This window comes from Centruroides sculpturatus, unplaced genomic scaffold (genome assembly GCF_000671375.1).
Source record: "Centruroides sculpturatus isolate CEXI.00-Female unplaced genomic scaffold, Cexi_2.0 scaffold1865, whole genome shotgun sequence".
NCBI lineage: Eukaryota > Metazoa > Arthropoda > Arachnida > Scorpiones > Buthidae > Centruroides > Centruroides sculpturatus.
Genome location: NW_019386095.1, coordinates 31,880 through 44,333, shown reverse-complemented (window position 1 = coordinate 44,333; position 12,454 = coordinate 31,880). Strand labels below are relative to the sequence as shown.

Below are 12,454 nucleotides of genomic sequence, written 5' to 3'. Positions count from 1 at the left end.
GTTACTAAAAAAGCCAAAATTTAGGCTTAGTAAATTGAAAGTTCTTTAAGTTTCTTATAAATCTAAGTATTTTTTTTTTAACTTTTTCTGCCCTGTGGTCACTAAGAGCTTCTTTTAGCAAAGCCAATTATGGTTTCTGCCAGGCCCACAATGGGGCGGCCGGGTGGTGAGGGACAGGGTTTTATCAGGACAGACAATCCCCAAAAAATTCCTGGAGATTTATCAACCAGTCTGGATTTGAACCCAGGTCCCCCAGAGCAGTAGGCTGCTACCTTGACCACTCAGCCATCCAGTCTCTAAGTATTTTAACTATTATTACTTAACATGAAATAAATTCTCACAATATATTTTACAGTGGTACCTCAGGATACGAAATTAATCCATTCTGAAACTGAAATTGTATCATGAAAATGTCGTAAGGTGAATCATTTTTTCCCATACGATTACATGTAAAACTAAATAATTCATTCCAACACTAAAAACACACTCAAATTAAAGCTAAGTTGTACATTAAAAAAATAATAACTGTAGTAAGGAAAACACTGAAAAATGCATTTTGTAGTTGTAAATGTATAAATAACCATAATAGAATAATAATTGATTAAAAGAAAAAAAATAGTAGTTTATTTGCACTTTACCTTCGAGGATAGACTACGGTGGAGGTGTAAACTGCTGGCGGAAGAGAGGGAGAAGGAAAATGATACTAAAACTTAACTTTCATAACATAATGTAACAATAACTTAGAAAAGATTAAAAAAAATTAGTGTTGTTTTATATATATATTTTTAAATTTTTATTCACTGCTTTTTACTTTCTTTCCTTCACTTCCACCAGCACTTTCACTGGATAGAGGTCGCTTGGTAAAATATCTCTCCAAAGAGATTTGGTTTTGCCTACCTTTTAAAATGTTTCTAAAATGACTTAGCAAATATCATTAAACTGAGCAGCAATATGGCCAGTGTGAACCTTTTTGGGATGTTTCTTTTCAATAAAATCAGTCACTTTCTGATTTTAAAGATTTCCTTTATCGAGCGAGATCCTTCCATGACAAAGCAAACACGCGGACTGAGACAAATGAACAGAAGTAAATAAAAAATGGCGCTGCGAACTAATGTAACGTCGTACAGTGAGTTTTTGTTCGTATCGTGGAGCAAAAATATGTTCAAATTTCATGTTGTATCCTGAAAATTTCGTATGCTGGGGCGTTCGTATCCCGAGGTACCACTGTATATTGTTTCATGATAAAATAATAATTAAAAATTATGAATATATTTAAAAATGTGAGATCTGGAATTTTATTAACTAAAATTTTAATTATCTTTTTCCTTATGTTTATGTAATGAATTGAAAGAAAAAAAACGATCTTAGCCAGGAATGTGTAAACTTTCCTATCATAACCATCAACATTCTATTGTCCTCGCATAACTTGCAGCTCGACTTGCACAAAAGTTTATAGTTAGCATCCAAAATTCGTCACTTGTTTAGGTCCCTGGAACACCTATAACCTTTAGCTCATAGAAAATCTGATCACTTGATGAAAATTCCCCACAAAAAGCTATAAAAGACAGTTCTTACCCCCTCTTGGGGAAGTCTCTTATTGAAAGCCGGACCGATGACATCGTATCGAATCACCAAAACCCACCGAAATTCCGATCCTGTAATATCGATATCTGTTCGTCATCAGAGTCACGAACTTTTATATTTGTGCTCATTTGGATCAAAGACACTTTTATGGACACTTTTGTGCCTACATTAATTCCTTAAGTCCATTAAGTCCTAAATTGTCACGGAAACTTACAAAGAGGTATGAAAAAGCATGTAAACTCTCTCGAGCTGTTAGGCGGTTTAATGTCGAGATTTGTGTTGTAGTTTTATTTATGTAGTGTAATTTTATTTCATTTTAATAAATTCTTGTTTTATTTGTTAAAATGGTAGACTCCTTTACTCGTATATGGCCTTCACCTTATCGTCGACCCCAAATACTCTCCCTCCACTCGACCGACATTTGAGAATCCCAACCCATTACCGTAAAATAAACTATCCTGACAGTGAGCAGGTTTAATGACCTGTTGCCTGTACAGGGAGGTGCGACTGACCCCGACCTCCCCTGCGTTTCACAAATTTTTATGGTTTAACAGTGTTGTCAATTACTTTTTAATTAATTAATTAGAACAGTTACAATAATAATTAATAATAAATTATAGATTTATAAATATGATTAAGAGAAACATTATTCAAATTGTCAAATGCCAAAATCTGGAATTAATTTGAATCAATATTAAGTTAATTTTGAACTAATATAATACTCTAAGTACAACCTGAATTTTTCATGTATGTATCAAATCATTTAAAAAACAATTTAACCAATCATAATGATTGAACTTATTATTAAAAGCTACAGGTTAATCCAAATACAGTAAAAACTGTCCAAAACAGAACCTGAATAAAATGAAAACTGCTAAATAGAAAAAATTTTTCAGAATGGAGTGATTTGCTACATTAAATTTTATAGTAAGCTGGCAACCTGTTCAATGCAGAAATGGAAGAGGTTTTTGGGTAAAAAGAACTTAACTTAACCTGATAAAGCAAAAATTAATATTCAACTTTTAAACAGATAAATAAAATCATCTCCAAGTATAATAGTCATCTAAGAGTTTCACAAACTATGTCCCAAAAATGATTTCAAACCTCATCAGAGAAATGAAGGTCACTTGACAAGAATCCTCATGACAAAGTGTTTGTTAATATTAGTCTTTGTTGAAATTAACCAGGGGCAGAATGAAATACTTTAAGATATGAGAACTTTCACGAATCAAGTGAGTTTCTAAGAATTTAGTTCACAAGAACAAGCAATGATTGTAATTTGTGAAGAAAATGAGAATAAGGAACCATAGTGCTGACAATTTTCCTTACATGAAATAATATTTACTCCTTTCTAAACTGCACTTTTATAAAATACTCACTTAAAAATCTTTTAATGCAGTACATATAACTTTATTCTAATGTTTTTGATTGTTTTAAACAATCTTCTTCAAAAAATAAAAAAACATTTAAGATTGAAATGTTTTTAAGTGAATATTATTTTATATAGAATAGTTAGTTACTAACTAGAAGAAGGCTTACAAGTACTTAAAAGCAAACTGATTAACATACTAATAACTAGATTAAAATAAATGATCAATTAGACTAAAATTTCTTGAAAATCCAGATCACAGAATAACTTGATCTCTCTATTATTGTAATGCAATTAGAATTTCCAATGCCAGAGCAAGATGCTAATTCTTCATACCCAAATTGTCTTGTTTGTTATCATATAAGCTCATAAGGAGTGCATCTGAAAATTATTTGAATATCTAACAAAAGTTCTTGAACACAACTAGAACTTTTTACAATTGAACAGTTTTCAATTCTTGCATTCAAATACTTCCATATTCAGTTGGAATCACATTGGATTAAGCCTAGTAGTGAAAATTTTTTATTTAGATTATGTAAAATTGATTTTACTGTAAAAAATGAATCTAACTGTGTGACATTTATCTAGTGTAATTTAAAAATAAAAAAAATAATAAAATTTGTTCAAAACAGAAACCTGCCAAAATGGAAAAAATATTCAGTACTGTGAAATTCTGATTTATACAGGTTTTACAGTATGATCAATTTATATTTAGTATTTTATTAGAAATTATTTAACAAATTCACTAATGATTAGAAATATATAATACAACATATAGACAAATTTCATGCAAAAGAAGAAGAAAAAACATGATATATTTAATTTAACAGAAGAAATCAGCAATTTACACAGTACATCCTTTACAACAAATAAGACACAGCAGAATATGTTCAACAAATAACAGATAGTAAACAAACTAGGACAACTGTTAATATTTCCAATAATCCTAATCCAAAATAGAGATCCATTACAACATGATTTTAAGACAATAATACATTTTTTCTCAAAATAACAAACAATATTTTATAAAAAAAAACAATATTTTAAAATAGCATCCTTCCAAAACATTAAGAATCTATAAACAACACAATACCCACCTCAAAATGCTTATCATAAAGAGCATATTCACTGATGTGTAAACAAGTTATGAGGTAGGTATGAAGCAAGAATTTCAAGTCACCAATGTTATCACTATAAAAAAATAAATATTTAATTATATATAGAAAGTATTTTTATTTGAATTCAACTCAAAAGTTCTTCAGGNATTGTGTGTACATGTACAGTTTTGTGTGTATTTTCAACATGTCAGGAGTGAAACGTAAACACGTTACTCTTTCATTAAATGAAAAATTAGCAGTGCTACAAAGACTGGACAAAGGGGAAGATTGTTTATTTTACTTTTTTCTGATAATCCGACCTTTTTTGCGTTCCGACCATACCCCCAGTCCCAAAGGTGATGGATTACAAGGGTTCTACTGTATAATGAAAATTGTGTAAAGTGTATTTTACTTTTAACAAATCATATAATCTGCCTTTCAATAGCTCCTGAGAAATTGCAAGAGTTTGGGTTAGATTTTATAATTTATATAAACATAGTTTATTTTGATCATATTCTGTTTTTAAACTTTTTAATGAAATTTCAATATTTTTTATTTTCACAATCCATGTTCCAATTATGTATTTCCCTTCTAACTACTTTGTTTAACTAAATTTCTATTTTTCTTTCTTAAGATCTATATATGCTACATTGTTAGCTGAAGATTATCTTTTTTATGCAATTAATCATTTTAAGTCTATATAAAACAACTATTCTTTAATATATATATAAAAATATAATTGAAAAAAAAAAAAAAAAAAAACCTGTTCAGTAGATAGATATAGATTTGATTTTCTTAGATTATGTATGTATATATGCATATATACCAATCTAAATTCTATTATATTTTCTTAAAACGAAATTTCTGCTTTGTATGGTAAGAATGCTTCCAAGATGTGATTATACTAGGTCAGAATCCCAAGAATATGCAGTAATCAATGACTGATCCTTGAACAGAACATTTTTATAGACATGCACTTGTTAACGCTTTTGATATTGCAATTATACTTCAGCATTTTTATTAGCTTCAAAAAAAATTCAAAAATCATTACTTACCAAATTGCATAGTTTGTGGAATGTTTACTACTCCATATGATTTTATTTGAGTAAGTTATATTCCAATAAGCATTCTTCAATGAAAAATTAAATTATATTTTCAGAGAGGAACTGAAGGAAAAATACATTGAATGCAAGAAAAATGGTTCTTAAGATATTCTTTAATATTATGCCACTTAAAATGGTTTAAATTGATAGTCTGAAAACTTTAATTAAAAACTGAACATATCTGCATGGCTAGTTAAACATATTGCATGTAAGTTTTGTTCTGTCTACTATCTGATATATAATTTGAATTCGTTTTTAATAATTATTTAGATATTGGTAAGTTTTTATTTAAAATTAAAAGATCTTAATGAAACAATAAAATCTATATAAGAAACAATTATACAGTGATGAATGAATTTTACAAAATGATTTTATATTAAATATCATTTATATTCTCCAATTACAGCTGAATTAAAATTGTTTCAACAGTGTAGTATTCAACACAAATCTACAGTCTTACATCAACATTACTTCCAAGAATAAAAAAAAAACATAAATCTTGTCAGTACATTAGTCAGGCATTCAATTTGGCGTTTTATTCTCTTTTATGAAACATAATTGCTAATCATTTTGATTCCCGTTCTGCTACCATAGTATGGCTCAACAACTATTTTTTTTGCTTTGATGTTTTAATATTAAACTTGACAACTTTTCTTTTTTGATTTCTCTCCAAATTATAGTGAATCACAAAAGTCTGTTTTAAATAATTTACTTTTTGTTGCTTATCTCAACTATATTATTCCTGATCTTAATTCTAGTATTACTGCTTACAGTAATGATGTAAAACTCCAACTCAGAATGACTGTATAAAGAAACCTTAATATCTTTGTTTCTCTAATGGAAAGTTTTAATCGTAAGATGAATATAAAGAAACTGTATAATTGCTTCTCCTTAGTTTAAAATCCATCACTTCATTCATTATCTATTAATTTAATGGGCAAACAATTGATTAATTCCATTCATCATATCAAAATCATATTTAACAAAACAAACTTAACTTTATGTATTACATTGACTTGGTAGTGAGAAAATTACATACTGTACTATTTGCAGTGGTATACTTTAGAATCATTATTGCATCATCTCTTCTTGTTCAGATTAGTCAGCCTTTTACTTTATTATTAATTTTTTGGACAATTTCCAGTTGTCATTGTTTACCTACATAAACTACCACCTTACATAAGTGTGTAAAGTGTAATTCATTTGCCTATGTCCTTATTGTATATGATTTTTGTTATATTATTGTCTACTTTGGACTTAGTTTATTATTAGAACTTACTATACTGGTGTTTCCATTTCTGCAAAAAGGGGAAGATTGTTTTTTCTGAATAAGATTTCCTCTTTAATCTCTTCATAGACTGCATTTCATACCAATAAATATGGCTGCAGTTTATAAGGTTTTTGAGTAGTGGATTTTAAGATTTCCTCTTTTTGCAGAAACAGAAAATCAGTATAATAAATCCTAATAATATACTACATCCAAAAGTAGACAATAATACAGTAGAACCCCTCTAGTCCGCCCTCGGCTAGTCCGTCACTCCGGTTAATCCGACCGTGGTCGGAGTCGAGAAACTTGTCCCGACTCATCGGTGACTCACCGTCTGTGGCATTTTTCTGTGTTCGTTACAGTATATGTTTTACATTGTGTGTACATGTACAGTTTTGTGTGTATTTTCAACATGTCAGGAGTGAAACGTAAACACGTTACTCTTTCATTAAATGAAAAATTAGCAGTGCTACAAAGACTGGACAAAGGGGAAGATTGTTTATTTTACTTTTTTCTGATAATCCGACCTTTTTTGCGTTCCGACCATACCCCCAGTCCCAAAGGTGATGGATTACAAGGGTTCTACTGTATAATGAAAATTGTGTAAAGTGTATTTTACTTTTAACAAATCATATAATCTGCCTTTCAATAGCTCCTGAGAAATTGCAAGAGTTTGGGTTAGATTTTATAATTTATATAAACATAGTTTATTTTGATCATATTCTGTTTTTAAACTTTTTAATGAAATTTCAATATTTTTTATTTTCACAATCCATGTTCCAATTATGTATTTCCCTTCTAACTACTTTGTTTAACTAAATTTCTATTTTTCTTTCTTAAGATCTATATATGCTACATTGTTAGCTGAAGATTATCTTTTTTATGCAATTAATCATTTTAAGTCTATATAAAACAACTATTCTTTAATATATATATAAATATTTTATAGTTTTTATATGCACATTGTATTATTTTGCCAACTAGTTTTTAATATATTCTACTGTAATTTAAGCATATTTTGTTATAATTCTGCTTGTTCTGTGTTATTATTCTTGCTTTATTTACCATGTGCCTAGTCATTACATGTCTAAAATCATTACTAAATTTTATAAAAAAATAAACAAATAAGTGTTTCAAAATTTCAAAAAAATTAGCATTGAATTAAAATAACTAATAGTTTTTCAACTGCTTTACTAATTACATATCAGCATAACTTTATTTTTTAATTACAATAAAACAAGGGACAAGATACTGTCTTACAAAATATAAAATAGTCTTCAAGAAAAGTTATTCTATATGATCCACAAATTTTATAATCTTCAAATATAATTTTTATCAAAAAAATTTAACTTGAATAAAAATAATTTTATGTAAAGGTTTCTTCTTCCAATAGTGAGACTAGTGATGTTTATCACGTCTCTTAATTATCCACAATAAATAGAGTTCAAGATTAAAATAATCCACCTTATTTGCCTAATTTAACTATGCATTTCAAATTAGTAATTATTTTCCAATTCCTCTTCAGTCTCATGTCCAGTGTCTAAGGTAGTTGTCTTCTCTGTCTGTCTCTCTCTCTTTTTTTAAGGGGGAAAACTTGCAGATAATTAAGAAAGCTGTGATTAAGTGAGACTAGTGATCTTTATCACTTGTCTCACTTAATCACATCTTTCTTAATCACAAGTGATAAAGATCACTAGTCTCACTATTGGAAGAAGAAACCTTTAAATATTGTTATATCCATTCCATTTTAATAATTTTTGTTAAATGCTTTACAAATTAAAAATAATTTTCTTTCTTGATGACAACTGTTTATTTAATGTAAATGTAATAGATTCTTAATTATATACAGTAATTAAGAATCTATTAATTACTTATCTTAATTAAGTACACTATATGATAGGAATGAATCTCTGTACATCAAAATCCATCTCCACACCAAAAACTTTTTTTTTTATTGATAAGTATCTATTCTAATTACTGTGTCATTAAATAAAGGAATATGCAAATTTATCAATTCATGTCAAAACTATCACATTATTAGTATCTTTTAGATCTTGACACTAAACACAGCTGTGATCTTTTTTTTTTTTTTTTTTAGTTTTTTTGGCTATTCTATATGTCTTATTTAAATCAGAGATAAAACATGTAGCAAATATGTTTTTACAAAATGTCTGCTATAACAGAGCTATCAAAACCATATCAACTTTTCATTAAAACATAGCATTGCAACCCAAACAAGATACTTAAGATTTTCAACAAGATGTGTTTATCTTGTTGAAAATACAATTACTGGTATTATATAACTAGATTTAAGTGTAAATAAGACAAAAAAATTATTCATTTTAAAAATCAGATACAAAATTAAAATTCTATATTTTTAACTTACTCGTAAACATCCAATTCTAATGGCAGCCTTCCAAAAGAATGATGATTCTGTATCTTTTATTGGGGCAAAAACAAACTTCTTCCCAATTTTTGAAGACATTGGTTGAGTACTAGAAATTAAAGCACTGCATTTATTTACACCTATTTACAAAATTACTACTGTATTACTAAAAAATACTAATTTACAAAATTATATTTAAAATACATAAAACAGCAAAACCTTAAATAAACTTGCAATAAATATTTATGTTTTTTGGAATTTCTACTGTAATTTTGCTTAACATTTATATGATAAATTAATTATAATTTCAAAAATAATCTTAAAATGATGATGATATATTAGCCACTGTGATAACTTAGCTGAACTAATTAATGCATCTTTAAACTTTGGCATTCTTCTAAAAATCCTATTGTTAAAGGCATATTAATTAATTCAAATAATCTGACATTCTATTAGATCAATACAGTAGGACCTCGATTATCCAGACCTCTATTATCCGGATTTTCGATTATCCTGATCGTTCAAAATAAAAAAAATTTTATGAATTTGCTGATTTGCACTTGGCAAATTACGATACTGTTTATGTACGTGATGAAATGCATAACTTTTTTGTTTCTACAATGTCTTACCTGGCACAGTGGGCGTAAACTCTTAAATATATTTTGCGTTGTAATAAAAATATAACTTGACATACGTATTTATAAATAATTTATATTCAAATTACATCATTTCTATGACCAATGGCGGCATAAGGCATGGGCAATGTGAGCCTATGCCTGGCGGTCCGAAGGGCCTCGCGTTTCGAAGGTTTATGCATTACTTAAAAGCCGCAAACACAACGAAAAAATTTTATTCGTCATAAAACAATAAATAGTTTGTCAAATTTTTATTAATAAAAATGCAGTTTTAACTGCTTTTTATTTTATAAAATCTGTCTTCTTGCACTACCAGAGGGCCTTTTAAACAATAGGTAGTCTGTTAGCGTTGATCAGTAGTAGTCCAATTTCAATACGAGCGTTTGTTTCTTGAAAATTTGATCACAGTTAAATACAGTATTTACCTTTAATATTATCGATAGTCATCAAAAAGAAAATGTGTTGTATTATCATTAAAAGACAAATTAAAGTATTTGTTTTGATTATCCGAATTTTTCCTTATCTGGACTACCTTCATCCCCAATTAGTCCGGATAATCAAGGTTCTACTGTATTTAAATAAATATTTAGAATTAAAAATTTATAGACTGAATAGGTGTTTTGGCTGAATACCAAATATGGAATTATTTGGATGTTACTGTTGAAGAATATTCTTGCCTCTCTGACTACTGAATCTATATAACCCATTCAACGTGTCCGTCTGTCCCGTAACCGTTTGATAACGGACACTAGAGGCGCCCCTATCGTGTGTCATATTTCAAACATTGAAATTAACGATTTTAATTATTATTTAAATGAACAATATAAATTATTATTATTCATTTGGCCCATAAATTATTATTTGGTCAATATAACAATATAAATAATTCAGTATATTTGTAATAGGCATTTATTATTTCAGGGACTTATATCTCACAAAGGGTCGCGAGTAGGAGTGTGGTTCCTTTGACTTTATTGTTCGCACAGGGGCTACAGTTTGAGGGGTCGCCACCTCTTTATTCGGAGGGTAAATCTTACCATTGGGACTTTAACAGAGCTGTACAGCATATTAATAGGAACAAAAAAGTCAAAGGAACCGTGCCTCATGGAAATTTGTAAATAACGCCCACTAGGGGGTGTCCCAGGCTACTAGTACTGAATATTTGGTTATTTGGAACTGCCTAAAACAAAAGGCTTAGACTCTAAGCCTTAGAATAAGATGGAAGCACATCTTCTATTCAATAATAAAAATTTTATACATTTTTACCATTCAAAAATTATTATTATGTAATGAAAAGCAAAAAATTACATCTTGCCATTGAGGTCCATCATTTTTTGGCAGCTCTATCAATGTCTCTTATGAATATATAATGCAGAGTTGTCCAACTTTTTTTTCAAATAAGCCAAATTAGAAATTTACATATACAGTAATACCCCGAACTTACGCGATAGGTGGGACTGAGCGATAACCACATAAGTCGGGGTATAATTTCGCATATAAATACATACAAATAATTTTTAATTGGGGCCGAAGACTAAAGAAAAATATAATTTAGAAAAAAACGATTAATAAAATCTTAGATAATACATGTGTAGCCTATAACAAATTATATTATTATACAATTTTTCACATTTACTTGATTATCACACCGTAATTTTAACATAGTTTCCATCTCAGGGATAATACCGTGACATTTACGAATGATGCTTGAATTTAAAGATTGAGCATTTTTTACAGCTTCGTGAATTCTTTCTTTATCTTTCATAATTGTTCTGACCGTCAATTCCGGTAGATCAAACTTCTTTGCCAATTCACAAATTTTCATTTTTGTATCGAAGTCTTTAATAATGTTAACTTTACATTCCAAAGATAAAGTTTTTCTTTTCTTGTCTGATGCAGGAGAATCAGTTCTACTTTGTTTGGATGACATAGTAGAGTTTCTCGAGTCTCCGTAGATATAACAAACACAGAAATAAATAACACAAAACAAATTGTAGCTATATGTCGATTCCGCGTGACACGTTTGAACATGTAAGCCAAACAATAGTGTGAGAGGAGTGAGTAATCGAGAGTTGCGTGGCACTCAAACAAAAGACGAATTGATGAGATTTGAAAATCGCGTAACTCTGGGTTCACGTAAGTCAAGGTAGCGTAAGTCGGGGTATTACTGTATTCAGCAGGCCACATAAGGTACCTTATATAAGTATATTCTTTTAAAAAGTTCAAAATGTGAATATCAAATTTTAATAACAAATATATATAATTACAAAAAATACTGTATTATTTATTGGCAGTAGAAAAAAAATTATACTTATACAAAATAAAAATAAATTCAATGCAATTTTTGCCATCAGTTTCCTTTTATAATATTGTCAATATCTGCTTTTGTGGTACTAGTCTTAATTGTAAGAATGTTAGTTAAATGGGAATTACCAAAACTATTTCTTTCAGCAGTTTTCATGCTTTTCATGCATGAAAATAATTGTTTACAACAGTATGTACTACCCCACATGCATAAGAGTTTTCTAGATAAAATAATTTTTTAGCACCAATTACATCATTACGACATCAAAGTGTATCCAGTGAAACGAAAATAATTTTTACAACATACCTTACCAAAGTAAATGAAAATGTTCCTAAATAATTTAGGGTGCAGTGTGTTGGACATCCCTGATATAGTGTGTTCAGTGAAACTGGAAGTATTTATGACAGCTAATAAAATCACTTCTTATAAATGCTATAACTTTCTTATTAATGTTTTTTCATTACAATTTAGCTCTCTTGAATTGTGATTATTAATAAATAATATTTATTCAAGATCATTCATTGGGCTGGAATTTGAAAAAATTTTACACCTTTTAATTCCCACTGTCCGTCCATCTTTCCTTAATCTCATGAATGGAGTTAGATGAAACATGAGACCAGACATGGAAACCTTAGGGACAGGAAGACCCAATTAACTATATAAGAACATGCAATGCAAACCAGAAGTCACATTATTTTAATTCAAAAA

At 28.9% G+C, this 12,454-nt stretch overlaps 1 protein-coding gene across 3 annotated transcripts in view; it reads right to left on the bottom strand.

Moving 5' to 3' along the window:
* The window catches only part of LOC111613561 (RING finger protein 141-like), a 60,418-nt gene that overhangs the window by 39,049 nt on the left and 8,915 nt on the right, over positions 1-12,454 (bottom strand). For all 3 annotated transcript variants that reach the window (XR_002754787.1, XM_023354910.1, XM_023354911.1), the window contains exon 3: positions 8,807-8,915. Coding sequence is in view for 2 of the 3 variants with exons in the window: in XM_023354910.1 (XP_023210678.1) it covers positions 8,807-8,915 (109 nt within the window). In the remaining variant the exon portion in view is untranslated. The remainder of the gene's footprint in view (positions 1-8,806; positions 8,916-12,454) is intronic.